The sequence below is a fragment of the Hylobates moloch genome, unplaced genomic scaffold (genome assembly GCF_009828535.3).
Source record: "Hylobates moloch isolate HMO894 unplaced genomic scaffold, HMol_V3 SCAFFOLD_11, whole genome shotgun sequence".
Lineage (NCBI taxonomy): Eukaryota > Metazoa > Chordata > Mammalia > Primates > Hylobatidae > Hylobates > Hylobates moloch.
The window spans coordinates 40953496-40973507 of record NW_026652286.1 but is presented as its reverse complement, the minus strand read 5'-3'; the positions used below and the strand labels follow the sequence as shown (position 1 = coordinate 40973507).

The following is a 20012-nucleotide window of genomic DNA, read 5'->3' as shown; positions in this document are numbered from 1 at the left end:
GTCTGTCATTGAACAAGTTTTCTTCTGAAAGTAATAATTCTGTATTCCTTTTTTTTTTTTTTTTTGGAGACAGAGTCTCACTCTGTCACCTAGGCTGGAGTGCAGTGGCGCGATCTCAGCTCACTGCAACCTCCATCTCCCGGGTTCAAGCAATTCTCCTGCCTCAGCCTCCCGAGTAGCTGGGACTGCAACCTCATGCTGCCACGCCCGGTTTTTTTTTTGTATTTTTAGTAGAGATGGGATTTCACCATGTTGCCCAGGCTGGTTTTGAACTCCTGAGCTCAGGCAATCCACCCGCCTTGGCCTCCCAAAGTGCTAGGATTACAAGCATGAGCCACCGCACCCAGCCCCCCATTTTCTTTTCCAATGTTTATACCTTGTTTATTATTCTTATTACTTTGGCCAGAATTTTTAAACCAATACTGGGATTAAAATTTCAACAATATCTATGATCTTCAGAATATCCATAAATTCCCAAAAATTATATGTAAAATTTTGTACATATGAATATATGTACATTTGGGAGGAGAAAGAGTTCATAACTGTTGTCAGATTGTAAAAGGGTTCCATAATCCCCCAATTCTCAGAACCATTGCTCTATTATTATACTACTAATCTCACAACTGGCTGTTGTTTATATAATATTCAGGTTTCATTAAGAAAGTAGTTTTCTCTTCAAAAGTTATAAAACTTTGCTGTGCTGGATTTTTTTTTACAGATGAATGTTGAACTTTCAAATAGTTTTAGGATTTACTGAGGTTAACTTTTTTTTATTGAAATGTTGATGATATAAATTATATTTGATTATTTCTTAATTACAAACCATATTTGCATTCCCATAATAAATCCTACTTGGCCATACATATATAGTTTTGGATTTAAAATGATTGCATTTTATGTCTTAATTTTGCACTTATATTTACAAGTCAGATTGGTCTTTGGGTTTTTTTTTGTGTGTATTATATTTACCGCCTTGAAAACAGGTATAGGTAACTGTCATAATATTAATTGGAAAACACTGCACCTTTTTCTTTGTTCTGAAACAGTTCATCTAAAGATAAATCACAAGATTTACCTGTTCCCTGAAGGAATAAATTACCTCATCCATTAAACTATCCGTGTTAATGGCCTTTTTCATTGTAATCTTTTGATAAAATTACTTCAAACCACTTGTTTTTTATCTGTTTTATTCAAGGCTGAACCTTACATGCTACTAGAAAGCATTTCATTTTAAAAATCAGACATTTATTAATATAGTAGTATTTGCTTATAATTTTAAAAGTTTCATTCCACATCTGAGATTATTTTACATATTTTATTCCTAGATTACATATTTTTGTTTTCTCCATTATTTCTTCAGTAGATTTTCCAACAATTTACCTTTACTTAATTTTTTTTTTTTTTTTGAGACAGAGTCTTGCTCTGTCGCCCAGGCTAGAGTGCAGTGGCACCATCTTGGCTCACTGCAACCTCTGCCTCCCGGGTTCAAGTGATTCTCCTGCCTCAGCCTCCCGAGTAGCTGGGATTACAGGTGCGTGCCACCACGCCTAGCTAATTTTTTGTATTTTTAGTAGAGATGGGGTTTCACCGTGTTAGCCAGGATGGTCTGGATCTCCTGACCTCGTGATCTGCCCGTCTCAGCCTCCCAAAGTGCTGGGATTACAGGCGTGCGCCACTGCACCAGGCCACTTAAATCTTTCTCTACCCTCAAAATTAAAAGGAAACTAGAACAATAATTAAGATATTATTGAGCATATTTCCATAAATTTTGTTGTATAGTAAGAAATATTTTGTTTAAAATTATTAGCTCAATAATTTTTATTTTTTGCTATCATTTTGTCTATCATTTCTCTACTTTGATCTGCCATTCTATGTTCCTAGAAATTTATCTATTTTTATTTCCTGAATTTTTTATTTATTCTATAATTTTTATCATTTCATAGTATTCCTCAATTTCTCAAACATTCTCTTAATTCAGTTTCCTTCAGTATCCAGGACTGTTTTTCACAGTCTTTTAATTTCCTAATGACATTGTTTTATTTCCAGGTGTATTTTTCTTACAATATATTGAACATATTTATGACTACCTATTCAACAGCATTTTGTTTTATGCTGTTGGTAGTACAGATTATAGATGCTTACATGTTTCTCCTATTATTAACATTTCTTTTTCAGAAGAGGGCCATCTCCTTTGATATCTTAGGTATGTCCCATGAGTTTAAATTGTTACGTTCCTATCTCCCATGACTTTACTCTGTTTATTCTGAAGTACAAAAGTCTAGATTGTCTTATAATAAAACAGTAGTTTCTAATTTATATACTGTGTTTACTATCATGGATCCTCTTGTTTTATTCAAAATTTTATAGGTTTGTGTGTGTGTGTGTGTGTGTGTGTGTGTGCATGCATGTGTGTGAAAGAAGGAGAAAGAGAGAGAGCTTGAGCAATTACACTTGCTCAAATCTCCAATATTTTACTCAAAATTATAAATTTTGGTTTTTTGCTTGTTAGTGCCACAGAGCAGTCCAATTTCAGTGTGATATGTATTATTTTAAGAAATAATTTTTTTCTGCATAGATTCTGCAATGTTTTGAATATATTCTTGAAAACCAAATTGTTCATGGGGGCACACTGGTTGTTAGTCATTCTTTGATTTTGCCTGCTGCTTCATGAGTTCTTGCTATTATCTAACTGATTTCTCTTTGCTTAGTAATATCTTCATTATCTTTCTTACTATTTATTATTCCAGCTCCATCTGTTTGGCTCACTTTTTCAGGGACATTAATTATTTGTTAAATTGTTTTCTGCTTTTTAAGTTTTATCTTATATTCATCTATTTCCCCATTTTCTGCATCTTATAGGAGAGAACTTCAAGCCTTTCCATGTAAGTTTTCTATTTTAGGCAGAGTCAGAGTCAAATCCATTCTTTACTGTTTTCAGTAAAAGTTTTGTTTCTGCTATTGCAGTTCAGTTTCATTACAATACTTTCATAATTACATATAGCACCCTGTTTATGCCTATTTTTTTAAGGACTGCCCAAAATGTAATTTTATTTTTGCATTCTTTATAAATAAAAAGCAACTGATAATCATTTTCCTCTTAACTTCGATGACCATATTTTCAGGAACTACTGAAAGACTTCAAGTATGTTGTTTGCAAGGAATAGTTTATAATTACTGAATTTTACATTTTTGCTTAATATACAAAATTTCTGCTTAATATGTTAAGCATATTTTTGCTTAATATATTTTGTAAACTATAGTTAGCTCTCAGAATGTCTAAAGTAAGCTGCCTTTATTTTCATTAATAAAAATGAGTAATTTAAAACTTCATGGACGTGTAACATTTTAAATACCCAACTTCCTTAACATAAGGTAAAACAGTCTCAGGCAGGCTGCCACTGGCATTTTTTTTTTTTTTTTAATTAGAGGCAGGGTCTCACCATGTTGCCCAGGTTGATCTCGAACTCCTAGGCTCAAGCGATCCTCCCATCTCAGCCTCCCAAAATGTTGAGATTACACGTGTGAGCCACCACACCTGGCCTGGGAAATTTTTTTTAATGTATGTGGTAATACACAGGTATAGATCACATTTAGTATATGACCAGGTTAATTAAGAAAACACATGAAGAAATGCTCATCATCACTGGCCATCAGAGAAATGCAAATCAAAACCACAGTGAGATACCATCTCACACCAGTTAGAATGGCCATCATTAAAAAATCAGGAAACAACAGGTGCTGGAGAGGATGTGGAGAAATAGGAACACTTTTACACTGTTGGTGGGACTGTAAACTAGTTCAACCATTGTGGAAGTCAGTGTGGCAATTCCTCAGGGATCTAGAACTAGAAATACCATTTGACCCAGCCATCCCATTACTGGGTATATACCCAAAGGAGTATAAATCATGCTGCTATAAAGACAAATGCACACGTATGTTTATTGCGGCACTATTCACAATAGCAAAGACTTGGAACCAACCCAAATGTCCAACAACAATAGACTGGATTAAGAAAATGTGGCACATATACACCATGGAATACTATGCAGCCATAAAAAATGATGAGTTCGTGTCCTTTGTAGGGACATGGATGAAACTGGAAAACATCATTCTCAGTAAACTATCGCAAGGACAAAAAACCAAACACCGCATGTTCTCACTCATAGGTGGGAATTGAACAATGAGAACTCATGGACACAGGAAGGGGAACATCACATTCCGGGTACTGTTGTGGGGTGGGGGGTGGGGGGGGCGGGGACAGCATTAGGAGATATACCTAATGCTAAATGACGAGCTAATGGGTGCAGGAAATCAACATGGCACATGGATACATATGTAACAAACCTGCACATTGTGCACATGTACCCTAAAACCTAAAGTATAATAATAAAAAAAAAAAAAAAAAAGAAGTCAAAAAACACATTAAATTTAAGAACAAATAGACTGGTTGCGGCGGCTCACGACTGTAATCCCAGCACTTTGGGAGGCCAAGGCGGGTGGATCACTTGAGGCCAGGAGTTCTAGACCAGCCTGGCCAACATGGCAAAACTCTGTCTCTATTAAAAACACAAAAATTAGTCAGGCATGGTGGGGCGCCCGTGATCCCAGCTACCCAGGAGGCTGAGGCATGAGATTGCTTAAACTTGGTGGGCAGAGGTTGCAGTGAGCCGAGATTGCGCCACTGCACTCCACCCTGGGCAACAAACTGAGTTTCTGCCTCAAAAAAAAAAAAAAAAAGTACAAATAGTTATTTGAAAAACTTCTGACATTTGTTTACTTCTGGACAAACAAATAAGTGGGAAGAGCCATCAGTATAAACCTCTTTTAATTTTAGTCTTTATCATTAAAATTGATAAAGTTCTTAGAACTGAGTTCTTACAACACAGAACAAATTTGAATGCATTTGTGACAGTTTAATAATTTATATGTCTCATTATGATCTTTTAATGGGAAGTTTTAAAGCCAAAGCATAATTTACTGCAAAGATAAATCAGAAAAGGCAAATAAACTTTTGAATAATATGTTATAATGACCTGGACAAAACTGATTATTAACTAGAAATACAATAATTAGCACATGCAACAGATTGAGAAATTGAATCCTGTGCTATATACTTGTAAGTATTTTGTAAGACATGATATATATTTAAATGTTTCTATCAATTGCATTCCTTTTGCCACATATATTAGTTTTTATTTAAAACAAGAAAACAATTCTCTTTCCTCCAGATTCTCATATTAATTGGTATAAAACATTGCAATTTTAGTAAAAATTGTTTATTACAATGTTATTTTAGAGAGGCTTATTCCTTGAACTATCAAAAATGTGCTTAAAAAATCCAAATTATGAGAATGATCAACTTCAATGGCTTCCTCTACATCCAGCTTGGCTTCTCCATGTCCCTCATCTGACTCATCAAGAGAGGCCAGGGCCTCATTTTTGTCACTTGTAAAAGTTTCTCATGATATATCATCATCTTGAAAATTTAGACTTTTAATAGCTTATTTAATTTTTTCATTGTGTTCTCCTCTTCCTAGCAGCTTTTTAATTTTCATATTCCTTTTGATTTTCAATGTAGAAAATATCCTTAGTTTCTTCCTTGCTGATACTAGGAGTGTTTTTCAAGAGATTCAGAAAATCTCCACCCAGTGTTCTTCTTCAAATACTATTTATTATAAAGAGGCTGCCGTTTTGTTCCACTTCAGCAGTTTCCAGCAGAAGTTCAATTGCCTTTTGTTCCCAATAATCCTCACTGCTTGAGCCATCAGATCTTTCTTTGGTTCCTGTAACCTGAATAACATTTCATCAGCCACTTTCTCTTGAGAATCTTCCTCTGTGATCTCGTATCGAACTTTATAGTTCATTTTTGGTTCTGATCTGTTCCCTAGCCTGTCTTTGACAGGTCGTTTCCTTTTGAGATGACTTTGCCCTTTTTCCTCTTCCTTTGATCCCGTTTTTTTGTTTGTTTTTGCCACCATGCATATATTCAGCTAGTTCTTTGTCTCGTCCTTTTGTATGCTCTAGAGATTCCCGCTTAAGTTTCTTAGCAAGCAAATAATCATAGGCCTCGGATTGTCTGCTTCTGTCAGTAGTGCCCTCCATTCCCAAGATACCAAGTTCAGTGGCCACTGCATCTTAATTCTGTTCCTGCAGTACAGCACCCCATATGTTGTTAACCTTCTTTCCTCCAGAAACAGGTGGTTTCTGACTGCTCTGGCCAAACTGAAAAGACTCTGGTTTGGGAGGAGAGTTTAGATATGTCCATTCTGGTTTGGGAGGAGAGTTTAGATACTTCCGCTTCCAAAGACAGCTATCATCATCTGAATCAGAAAAACTCTCTTCACTTGAATCCACACTTTCAACAACTCGGTAATGTGATACTGGTGCACATGCAGTTGCCCTGCTCTGGAAGGCCCTCATAAGCACTGTCCCCGCCTAGCACTTTCCACACTTGCTGCAGCCTGTTGCTGGGTGTGACCATTACGTCGGAATCTGAATCAGGTTGGAAAGCTGCCCATCTTCCATGTTGCCAGCCTCCAACACCATCTTCCCATGGTGCCTATGCCTATATTTTAGCCAACATTATTTTCATCTCTGTTGCCTAGAAAGCCTTTAAAGATTACGTTATGTGTCCCTGTGCCCCTTTAAGGTACTATATATTTTTGTATTTTGACTTTCATTGTGATGTGTTATAATTGATTATTTAAATATTTTATCTATTAAATTCTAAGCTTCAGTGAATAATCATTGTATCATCAGTGCTGCCATAGAAATTGAATAAATACAGACTCTCCTTTTATATCATTTAAGATTCTATCTCATTTCATAACTTTTTATCCTTGAATGTTTTCCTTTGAAACTTCACTCTAATGTTTCTTATATTTTTTATAGTTTTTTTTTTTTTGTGGGAGTGTGTTTTGTTTTTTCCAATTTTCCTGTTCTTGAAAGAGAAGTAGTCAGAATCTCCTTGGACACACTCACTTTCCACAGAATTGTAGTACAATACTCCTCTCAGATCTTAATTTTGAGGGTCAGTGGATTATGCAGGTACTAAGAATCAGTTGTCAATTATAGATATGCTGGACCAAAGAGGAAACTGCTAACATTGTTTCCCATAGTCTGATTTGGCAAGAAAGAATAAGTATTATGTGATTTGAAGTGGTCTACAATTCTTACACTGAGTGAGGGGGAAAGTGCATTAAAACAATCACGCCCTATAAACATTATTCTCACTCATCCTTTCCCCTCTATTATTTCTACTTTGAATAACTTCAAAATAAAATATGATATAAGATCAGATTTGTTTTAGTAAATAGGCTAACAAGATATAAAATGGAACATAAAAGAGAGGAGAAAGGTGACCTATTGCTCATTTCAGTGCTTAGGCTCTGATCACACTTTACTGTGTCTTTATTCTTAGCCAACACAAGACCCTTCCTCTTCCAGCTGAGGTGCTGACCTTGCCTCTATCCCTGACAGTAAGAGAAAATCTGAAAAACAGATTGAGAATCTGACTTCCAATCAAGAATCTCTCTCCAGGACCACAGCTGGGGATTTATGCCCATACTTATGGCTATAGGAAACTGGACAGAAATAAGTGAATTTATCCTCATGAGCTTCTCTTCCCTGCCTACTGAAATTCAGTCATTGCTCTTCCTGACATTTCTAACCATCTATCTGGTCACTCTGATGGGAAACAGCCTCATCGTTCTGGTTACCCTAGCTGACCCCATGCTACACAGCCCCATGTACTTCTTCCTCAGAAACTTATCTTTCCTGGAGATTGGCTTCAACCTAGTCATTGTGCCCAAAATGCTGGGGACCCTGCTTGCCCAGGACACAACCATCTCCTTCCTTGGCTGTGCCACTCAGATGTATTTCTTCTTCTTCTTTGGAGTGGCTGAATGCTTCCTCCTGGCTACCATGGCATATGACCGCTATGTGGCCATCTGTAGTCCCTTGCACTACCCAGTCATCATGAACCAAAGGACACGGGCCAAACTGGCTGCTGCTTCCTGGTTCCCAGGCTTTCCTGTAGCTACTGTGCAGACCACATGGCTCTTCAGTTTTCCATTCTGTGGCACCAACAAGGTAAACCACTTCTTCTGTGACAGCCCGCCTGTGCTGAAGCTGGTCTGTGCAGACACAGCACTGTTTGAGATCTACGCCATCGTTGGAACCATTCTAGTGGTCATGATCCCCTGCTTGCTGATCTTGTGTTCCTATACTCGCATTGCTGCGGCCATCCTCAAGATCCCATCAGCTAAAGGGAAGCATAAAGCCTTCTCTACGTGCTCTTCACACCTCCTTGTTGTCTCTCTTTTCTATATATCTTCTAGCCTCACCTATTTCCGGCCTAAATCAAATAATTCTCCTGAGAGCAAGAAGTTGTTATCATTGTCCTACACTGTTGTGACTCCCATGTTGAACCCTATTATCTATAGCTTGAGAAATAGTGAGGTGAAGAATGCCCTCAGCAGGACCTTCCACAAGGTCCTAGCCCTCAGAAACTGTGTCCCATAGACCTTAGGAAGTAAGGCTAAATTCTATTGAATGGCAATTAGTTTGATGTTTGGGACACCTCTCTGCCTCTCTTCACATAGCTATTGGAATGAAACCCAGCTATTGAAATGGCTACTGGAAAGCTCTGTGGAGAGAAGAGAGCCCAGTGTTGGTGTAAACCTGTCATTATCATCTGCCAAATTTCTTTACCTGCCCATCGTAGATTTACTCTGTTTTTCTTATTGGTGCAATTGGCACTTTGAGACTTCTGTGGCCAAACAATTCGAGATATTTACTTTGCTAATGAGCACAAATGTGACATATATTGTGGACAATCTGAAACCACTTGTAATATGACTTTGGGGATACACAATGGGCAAGACAATGACAAGTATCAAATGTCATCTTGGCCATCATCTTGGTTTGGAAAATTCTGACACCATTCGGTAGAAAACCCTATAATACTTCTAGTACGTAATTCTTGCTCTTCATTTCATTTTACATACCCCTAAGGAAATGTTGGCTTTTATGTTTGTTGATATTTAGCATGGATAGAGAAAACAGGATCACTAATCCCCATACATGTTCCTTTATAAGCCCAATAGCCTTAAAAGACTCCTTCCTTAGGCTATTTTTCCCAGGTAGAATGAGCTGTTTCCAATTGTCTCTTGCAAATTCAGTTTCAGGTTCTTAATCCTTGTTAAAGTAATTTCAAAATTTCACAAACATAATTTCAATCATAATGCTGCTTTTTTCAAGGCTTACAGTGTATTTTAGCTGACTCCTATATTTGCTTAGTGCCTTTAAATTTTAAGTTTTTATATATTGTTGATATGAAAATACAAAATATCATAAAGCACAATCATTGCCATCAGAAGTGAATAATTTAATCAACAATGAGGGATTTAGATGAGGTAATTGCTAAAAGCAAATTCATTTTACAATTAAGCAAAGTAAGATTCAAGTTCTTCCTCCCCAGAAGCCAAGCAGATGCCAGTGCCATGCTTTTACAGCCATCAGAACCATGAGTCAATGAAATCCTTTTTCTTTATAAATTGACCACTGTCAGGGATTTCTTTATAGCAACGCAAGAATGGCCTAACACAGAAAATTAGTACTGGCAGTGGGGCGTTGCTATAAAGATACCTGAAAATATGGAAGCAACTTTGGAACTGGGTAATGGGCAGAGATTGGGGAGTTTGAGGGGGCTCAAAAAAGACAGAAAGATGAGGGAAAGTTTGGAACTTCTTAGAGACCACTTAAATGGTGGTGATCAAAATGCCAATAGTGATATGGATGGTGAAGGCCAGGCTGCTGAGGTCTCAGATGGAAATGAGAAGCTTATTGGGAACTGGAGCAAAAGTCACACGTGTTATGCCTTGGCAAAGATCTTGGCTGCATTCTGTTCATGCCCTAGGGATCTGTGGAAGTTTGAACTGAAGAGTGATAATTTAGGGTACCTGGTGGAGGAAATATCTAAGCAGCAAAGTGTTCAAGATGTGATCAGTCTGCATCTAACAACCTATGGTAAGATATGGGAGCAAATAAATGATTTAAAGTTGGAATTTATATTTCAAGGAGAAGCAGAGCATAAAAGTTTGGAAAATTTACAGCCTGGCCATGTGGTAGAAAATAAAAGCCCATTTTCAGGAGAAGAATCCAAGCAGGCTTTGGAGCAACAGTTTGCTAGAGAGATTCACATAACTAAAAATGAAGCCAAGTGCTAATAGCCAAGACAATGGGGAAAAAGTCTTGAAAGCATTTCAAATACCTCTGTGACAACAACTCTCATCATAGGCCCAGAGGTCTACGAGGGAAGAATGGTTTTTGGGTTCAGGACCAGGGCCTCATTGCCCTGTGCAGCCTCAGGATACTGCTCTCCACATCCAGGCTGCTCTGGTTCCAGCTGGGGCTCAAAGGGGCCAAGGTACACCTTGGGCCACCACTCCAGAGGGCACAGGCCAAAAGTGTTCGTGGCTTCCATTTGGTGTTAAGCTGGCAGGAACACAGTACAACAGTGAAAGAGGCTTGGCAACCTCCACCTAGATTTCAGAAGATGTACGAGAAAACCTGGGTACCCAGACAGCATCCTGCTGCATGGGTAGAACCCTCACAGAGAACCTCTACTAGGGAAGTGTTGAAGGAAAATGTGGGGTTGGAGGACCCACACAGAGTCCTCACTGGGGAATTCCCTAATGGAGCTATGGGAAGGGAGCCACCATCTACCAGACCCCAGAAGGATAGATCCACCAGCATCCTGCATCCCACACCTGGAAAAGCACAGAAACAGAACTGCCCAAAGCCTTGGGAGACTACCCCTCACACCAATGCACCCTGGATGTGGGACATGGCATCAAAAGAGATTATTTTGGAGCTTTAAGATTTAATGACTGCCCTCCTGGGTTTCAGACTTGCATGGGGCCTGTAGCCTCTTCCTTTTGGCCCATTTCACCCCTTTGGAGTGGAAATATTTAACAATTGCCTGTACCACCATTGTATCTTGAAAATAAATAACCTGTTTTGATTTTACAGGTTCATGGCTGGAAGGAAATCACTTCCAAATGAGACTCTGTACTTGAGACTTTGGACATGTGAGTGAGGCTAAAATGAATTGAGACTTTTAGGGGACTATTGAGAATGTATGATTGTATTTTGTGATGTGAGAAAAACATGAGATTTGAGGGGTCAGGGGAGGAATAATATAGTTGGACATCTATATTATTCCTCCTCTGACCCCTCAAATCTCATGTTTTTCTCACAATCTCATGTTGAAATCCCTCTAAATCTCATGTTGAATTATAATCCCCAATGTTGGAGGTAGGGCCTAGTAGGAGGTATTTGGGTCACAGGGGTGGATTCCTTAGGGCTTTGTGCTATCCTCATGATAGTGAGTAAGTCTCATGAGATCTGGTTGTTTAAAAGTGCATGATACCGCTCCACCCATCTCTTGCGTCTGCTCCAGCCATGCAATGTGCCTGCTCCTGCTTCACCTTTGACCATGAGTAAAAGCTCCCTGAGGCTTTTCCAGAAGCTGAGCAGATGCCAGCACCATGCTTGTACAGCCTGCAGAAACATCAGCCAATTAAACTCCTTTTCTTTGTAAATTACACAGTCTCATCTATTTCTTTATAGAAACCCAAGAATAGCCTAACATGTTGTCATTTCTCTCTTAACTTTGCTTTTGGTAATATTTTATTCCTCAGGCTTAGGTGTCATATTTGGGTCTGCAAAAATATTCTTTTGTTACTTCTATTAATGCTTCTTTACTTTCATTGTTTAGTATTTAAATCTTTTTGGAATGTGGAATTTATCTGGTAGGAGGTATGTTTTTTTTTTTTCTCCAATAACTAGCCTTATTGTCCTAACATAATTTATTGAAAAATATGTTATTTCTCCTACTAACTGGAAACATCAATATACTCTTACATATAGTTACAATATTCATAAGAATATGCATAGGAATTCTAGATAACACTAAGAGACTTAAAATTTAATGATTTCAAAGTTTTCAGAAAGTTAACAATACTGTACTTATTACCATGAAGAGAGAATAGAAAATTATCAACTTCACAGGAAACTTCAAAACATGTCAACACAATTGCAATTCATCCAGTTGGGTTGCTCTAAATTTTATAAATAACTTAAAATGGTAAAGTATTTATTCTGACATTTGGCTTTGAGCAAGTTCTAGATGTACTGGGTAGTATTTAAATAAGTGGCCCTATACCTATTAAAAGTTGTGAAAATTGCCCTAGAGGGAAAAAAGGAATAACAACACAAATCATAAGAAAATAATATTTTAGGGGTTCCTTAGATGATGATATGTAAGCTTATTTTTGCAACTAGGTTAAGAGGTAGGAAAATGGCATTCTAGACTGAAAAAGATCACATAAGTCCCAGGTGAGGAAGAACTTGGTGCATTCTGAAAGTGCAAGAACACTGATATTTGCTGAAATGTTGTAAATATGGGAAAGAAAGGTGAAAAATGGCTTGATAGGTAGACAGAGGTCAGGTCATGGAGGAATTCCTTTTGAGCATGTTAAAGATTTTGGAGTTTAAACTGCATGCAGTAGTGCACTAGTCCCTTTTCACACTGCTATAAGGAACTTCCTGAGACTGGGTAATTTACAGAGGAAAAAGGTTTAATTGACTCACAGTTCCACATGGCTGGAGAGGCCTCAGGAAACTTGCAATCATGGTGGAAGAGGAAGCAGGCCTATCTTACATTGTGGCAGGGAAGAAAGAGAGAAGCAGAGAGAGAAAAGCCCAGGGGAAACTGCCATTTATAAAACCATTACATCTCATGAGAACTCCCTCACTATCACAAGAATAGCATTGGGGAAACTGCCCCCATGATCCAGTCACCTCCCACCAGGTCTCTCCCTCAACACCTAGGGATTACAATTCAAGATGAGATTTGGGTGGGGACACGAAGTCTAATCATATCATTTCATCCCAGCCCCTCCCAAATCTTATGTCCTTACATTTCAAAACCAATCATGCCTTCCCAAAATTTCTTCCGTCAGATAACCTAAATCATCTCTCTTAAGTTCAAAGTTCCACAAATCTCTAGGCCAGGGGCAAAATGCCACCAGTCTCTTTGCTAAAACATAACAAGAGTCACTTTTGCTCCAGTTCCCAACAAGTTCCTCATCTCCATCTGAGACCACCTCAGCCTGGACTTTATTGTTCATATCACTATCAGCATTTTTGTCAAAGTCATTCAACAAGTCTCTAGGAAGTTCCAAAGTTTCCCACATTTTCCTGTCTTCTTCTGAGCCCTCCAAACTGTTTCAGCCTCTGCCTGTTACCCAGTTCGAAGTCACTTCCACATTTTCAGGTATTTTTCAGCAACGCTGAGCTATAATGGTGCAAATTTACTGTATTAGTTCATATTCACACTGCTGATAAAGACATTCCTGAGACTGGGCAATATACAAAAGAAAGAGGTTTAATTGGACTTACAATTCCACATGGCTGGAGAAGCCTCATAATCAGGCAGAAGGCAAGGAAGAGCAAGTCACATCTTACATGGATAGCAGCAGGCAAAGAGAGAGAGCTTGTGCAGGGGGATTCCTCTTTTTAAAACCATCAGATCTCATGAGAGTAATTCACTTTCACAAGAACAGCATAGGAAAGAACTTGCCCCCATGATTCAATTACTTCCTACTGGGTTCCTCCCACAACATGTGGGAATTCAAGATGAGATTTGGGTGGGACACAGCCAAACCATATCAGTTACCCTTTTCTCCCCTTTTCATACTGTACTCTTTGTAAAGAGATCACCATGATAAGCCCACACTCAAAAGGTAGGGAGTAATGTTCCACCTCCTTATGGGCAAAGTAACTACATAAATTATGTTGAATTCTTTCAGACAGACTTGTTGAGTCTTCCTCATTTATTTCTTTATTCAATCATTTATTTACATCATATATACTCATAAACATTTATTTTATATGTTGGTTTATAAACCAATACTACCTTATTTGTTGCTCAAATATTCCAGCTTTGGCTACTGGGAGCTCTTCATTTGGTTTCTGTGTTCCTTTGACATACGCAATAATGTCGGTTTTTTTTTTTTTCATCACTTTCTTAATTTCTGCATTACAAGAGTCTCCAGGATCATCTTGCATATTTCCTAACTCAGTCCTAGAATCAGCCATTTCTCCAGGGAACAGGAGTTCCTGCTAATGGAAGACTGTATTAGAAAGAAATATTTGGGTGTTAGGTGTCCATCTTAAGTTTTTACATAAATATTAATGCATATCCCCAGTTACATTGTATTCCATTGTAGTCTATGGAAAATCCGCAAGTTTTGAATCAGTCTCCTATTAATGAAATCAAGATTTTTTTACATTATTTTGCAAGTAAAATGTGCTGCATTGGCAAAAGTATCAACAGAGTAAACAGACATCCTATAGAATGGAAGAAAACATTTGGAAATTATGCATCTGATAAAGGTCTAATATCCAGCATCTATAAGGAATATAAACAAATTTATGAGTAAAAACCAAAGAACTCCATTAAAAAGTGGGCAAAGAATATGAACAGACACTTTTCAGAAGAAGACATATATGCGGCCCAAAAGCACATGAGAAAAAGCTCAATATCATTAGAGAAATGCAAATCAAAACCACAATGAGATATAATCTTACACCAGTCAGAATGGCTATTATTAAAAAGTCAAAAATTAACAGATGCTGGCAAGGTTATGGAGAAAAGGGCATGCTTATACGCTGTTAATAGGAGCATAAATTAGTTCAACTATTGTGGAAAGCAGAGTGGCAATTCCTCAAAGAGCTAAAAACAGAACTACCATTTGACCTAGCAATCCCATTACTGGTTATATACCCAAAGGAGTACAAATCACTCTACCATAAAGACACATGCATGAGTATATTCATTGCAACACTATTCACAATAGTAAAGACACTGAATCAACTTAAATGCCCATCAGTGGCAGATTGGGTAAAGAAAATGTGTTACATATATACCATGGAATATTATGCAGTCATAAAAAAGAACAAGATCATGTCCTTTGCAAGAAAATAGATGGAGCTGGAGACCATTATCCTTAGAAAACTAATGAAGGAACAGAAAACCATATACCGTATACTCTCATTTACAAGTGGGACCCAAACGATGAGAACATATGGATACAAAGAGAGGAACAACAGACACACTGGGGCCTACTTGAGGGTGGAAGGTGGAAGGAGGGAGAGAATCAGGAAAAAATAACTAATGAATATTAGGCTTAGTACTTGGGTGACAAAATAATCTGTACGGAAACCTCCCATGACATATACCCCTGAATTTAAAAGTTTTTTAAACAATGGTGCTACATTTAAAAAATAATTTCGGCCGGGCGTGGTGGCTCACACTTGTAATCTCAGCACTTTAGGAAGCTGAGGCAGGTGGATCACAAGGTCAGGAGATTGAGACCATCCTGGCTAACATGGTGAAATCCCGTCTCTACTAAAAATACAAAAATAAGCTGGATGTGGTGGTGTGTGCCTGTAATCCCAGCTACTTGAGAGGCTGAGGCAGGGGAATCACTTGAACCAGGGAGTTGGAGGTTGCAGTAAGTGGAGATCATGCCACTGCACTCCAGCCTGGTGACAAAGTGAGACTGTCTCAAAAAAAAAAAAAAAAAAAAAGAGAATTTTTCCTTTCTCCAAAATGACTGGCTTTTAAAAGCATGGATCAATTTAATATCATTTTATCTCTATCTTGTACTGTTCACTAGCTATTTCAAAATTAGGTAGCCTCAATTCACCTGAACACCCAAGAGACTGGGGATGATGTCTCCTACATTTTCCTTAACAATGACCAGCATAGGACCAAATAACAACAGCAAAAATTCTTATGCAAAAGTCTACATGTCTGCATCCAACTTTCTGTACAGTTTCCTATTTCTTCCTTCTGGATTCAGTAACAGCTATATTAGTCATATGTTCTTAGTTGTTATCTTATAATTTACCTAATTGTAGTTCACATTTCCCCATTAAAATGTAAGCTTTATGAATACAGGAACCAAATCTATTTTTGTTTTACTTCCATAACCTAATGCTTAGGAGAGTATTTGACATTTAGTAGATACTTAATGAACAATTATTCAGTGTGCGATAGGTTTAACTAAAAAAAGCCATTTAATTTCATCATAACACTAACTCTGTAAAATAAGAACATTTGTTATCTTTAAGAAATGTGGAAATCAAAGCTCAGCGATTTTAACAAAATTGCTAAGCATTACGCGCCAGAGTTCCAGTGCTGAGATTAAATTTAGGTTGCTCTGACTTCAAATTCTTATAGTGCTTCTCTACACAACGCTGCTTCCCCTAGCCTGGAGTTTGGTTTTTCTTTCTTGAATTTTATCCTGTTGGCATCTGAAATTCATTGTATTCTCAAAGGATGGTAGATTCAAACAAGACCAGGTCCCCTGAGGAAAGGAAGGAAAAAGCCTATAAACACCTGGGGAAAAATACAGGTGTCATCCCTTCGACTAGCCCCAAGGACAAAAGAGGCACAGGTAGGAACAACTCTCCCAAAACCAGGACTGGGAGCATGGCCAAACTTCATAGTGAGCTTACTTGCCTGTGACACACAAGGCAGCAGTTAGCTGGCTACAGCTCCAGCCATTAATAGCTCAGCCAGGACAGGGAATAAGACTTCCCTGGTTCTTCTTTTGGCTTTGCTGAAACAGAAATAGAGCTGTTATATTACATGCATGAAGGACATGCATGAAGCATGGATGCCAGCCAGAGCTGAACAAGGCAGATGTTCCTGTTGGACACAGGTAAGGCTTTTTTTTTTTTTTTTTCCACCAAGGACTGAATCTACCAGAGGCCACTTTCCAAGTTCAGTTACTCAGCTGCACAAAATATGATCAGAGTTTGGATATCTAATTCTATTCTTCTGTCCACGTTGGGAGATCTCATCAGTTCCTCTCTCCTTGGGCATCAGTTTATTCTATGTCATAAGATAAGTGAGATCTGGGCTCACAAAAAAGACTGATATTACCCAGGCTTTTTCCAATTCTGTCCTCTAAAGTTTTCTGAGTCAGGAAGCTTCCAGGTCCCACAAACTTCACAGGACATATACCCCCCTTCAGGTCTTGATTTTCATCTAAGTAACACTAAAAAGACTTGCCTCAGTGGAACATTTATGAGACGGAGAACATCAGCGCAAACTACTACTTTACAACAATTCTACAGTCAGAGAAGACCTAGAAGAGTGGGTTCCAGGTCCTGGGACAGTCAGGTGATTAGCAAAGGGATGTTCCTAGGGAAGTTCTAGAGCAAGTTTGTCCAACCTGTGGCCCATGGGCCACATGCGGCCCAAGATGGCTTTGAATGTGGCCCAACATAAATTCATAAACTTTGTTAAAACATTATTTTTTTCCTTTCTTTTTTGCTCATAAGCTATCATTAGTGTTAGTGCATTTTATGTGTGAACAAGAAATTTTTCTACTTCCAATGGGAAGACAAAAGATTGGACACCCCTGTTCTAGAGGAACTGGCAAGAATGCTGTGGGCTGGCCATGAGCTGCCAACTTCTGCAATGCCTCTCCCACACTGGAGACAGGGTACTAGCTTTTCTTCCCCAGTAGTTTTCAGAAGTTCTATGGGAATCCCAGCAAGTGTTTCTGCCCCTCCTTCTCCGCAATCTTCTCCACCAGCACCACATACAACACATCTGTCATGAGGCTTCTAGTTAAAGTGCAGTTCTAACAAAAAAAAAGAACAGTCATTGAGAAAAAAAAAATCCTAATGGTGAATAAAAACTCCAAGAAGAATGAACTTTGTAGAACTCGTGTAATCCTTTATACAATCAGCTGTCCAAAAACACGTATAAATAGCTTACTTGGTAAAAACACTGGGCTTCTTCTTATAAAGATAACTAAGATAGTTTAAACTATGGAGAAGTTTAAAGAGTGAGATATATATTGGTAGTATATATAGTAAATAATTAAAAATAGTATATATAGTAAATAATTAAAAATATTTTTAAAGGATAGAGGAAAATAGAGAAGATGACTAATCCTATCTGGAAGTATCACATGACAGACAGAGCTGAGTTTTGAGGATTTGAAGGAGTCAGCCAGATAGAGGAGGGGACGTGCAGGCAGAAATAATGTCACATGCAAAGGCAGGGGCAGGCGAAAAGAACTCTGTTTGGTAAATAGTAAGAAGCTCAACAGTGAAGCAGAAGAAGGAGAGATGGATGTGGGAGACCAAAGATGACATTTCGGGTGTAGCTTAAGTTCATTTCATATTGCTTGTTGAAAACCCCAATTTTTTAATTATAAATTTTTCTCTGTTTTAAGTTCAGGCTCTGCCATTTATTTTCCATATAATTACAACATTTCTTATATATAAATATATATTTAATTAATTTAATTTAATTAATTAATTTCATTAATATATATTTATATATATTTAATTAATTTAATTTAATTAATTAATTTCATTAATATATGTTTATATGTAAATGAACATATATGTTCATTTTACAATGAATGACATACATTGAATATTATGTTTTATTATAATATCTTGGTTACATAAAATTACATATCAGTTTGAAATTTGTTTATTCATCTCTAACATGGAGAGGATAATGGCACTTAAATCCTAGAGTTGTGAGAAAAAAATTAAGAGAATTACTATAAAGCACAAAGCATAAATCTATTACATACTCAGGGAATATTGCCAGCTTCATCATTATTATGATCATCATTTTCATTTTCAATGTTTTTATTGCTAATGCAGAGCAAATATACCTCACTGTAGAAAATTTGGAAATCCAGAAAAATAAAAATAAGAAAATAAATCCCCTCCTTTTACCACTTGAAATAGGTCACTTTTACATTTTGCATATAGCCTTTCAGTCTTTTTATATAGCATATATTTTTAAAATTGTAAATGTATCACATGTGTGCAGGTTGTGTTGTTTTTCATTTAATATTATATGGTGATTATTATATGACAGCATTAAATGTTCTTCAAAAATGACTTTAAAGATTACACGGTATTTCCTTAAATACACGCTTCATAATTGAGCCATTCATTCTGTTGATTATCATTTTCAGTTTATAATTATAATAGTCAGCACTGAACAAACAAATAATTGGCTATGCTTACTAAATATTCACACTGATTCAATAATTCTGACCCACAAATATGCAAAGATTTCATTGAAATATGACTGGGAAATTTCTATTTTTCCTGAGAAATTTTTAAATAAATTAAGAAGATATTGTCTTTTATTATTTTAAAAAATGTGTTCAAAGCTTATTGCAACTCTATATTTAGCAGATTTAAAAAAATTCATTAGCAATTCTTTTTATCAGTTTTTTATGTGAGTAAATATGGAGTTTTACAGGAGACATAATCATTTCTGTCAACAGAATCATGTAATGATGAAAGTATTTGCAAACATCCAAATGACCCTCCATAGCAGAGGATTCCATTGCTAGGAAAATCTCCCACCTTGGTCTTTTATATCCAGACCTGCTTCCCTATTGTCCCCACCCTCTCGTTAGTCACTGGCAATCACTAATCTCTTTTCCATTCCTATAATTTTTGTCATTACAGAAATGTTATGTAAGTGGAATAATAAAAAATGTGTCTGTTTTTTTCACTCAGAATTATCTGTAAATTCATTCATGTTATTGCATGTATCAACAGTTCATCCTCTCTATTGCTGAGTTTACTAACGTATAAATGCATTATAATTTGTTTCATCATCTGGGTTTTTAACAATTTGAGGCTATTATGAATACAGCACTGAGGAATATTCATGTTTTTATATGAACATAGTCTTCATTTCTCAGGGATAAATACCCAAAGGTACAATTACTGATTGTACCACAGTTGCATGCTTAGTTTTTTCAGAGAACTGTCCAACTGCTTTCTACAGTGGCTATACCAAGCTTGTCCAACTCTGCAGGCCACATGCAGACCACGACGGCTTTGCATGGCCCAATAGAAATTTGTAAACTTTCTTA

At 37.3% G+C, this 20012-nt stretch overlaps 1 protein-coding gene and 1 pseudogene across 1 annotated transcript; one reads left to right on the top strand and one right to left on the bottom strand.

Annotated features, from left to right (window-relative positions):
• Window positions 1-5043: 5043 nt before the first annotated feature.
• LOC116476568 (phosphorylated adapter RNA export protein-like) lies at window positions 5044-6716 on the bottom strand (annotated as a pseudogene).
• Window positions 6717-7560: 844 nt separating this feature from the next.
• Window positions 7561-8523, top strand: LOC116476569 (olfactory receptor 10A5). The gene has a single exon (XM_032166718.2). It carries the CDS (start codon window positions 7570-7572, stop codon window positions 8521-8523), a length of 954 nt encoding a protein of 317 aa, XP_032022609.2. The 5' UTR covers window positions 7561-7569.
• The last annotated feature ends 11489 nt before the right edge of the window (window positions 8524-20012 follow it).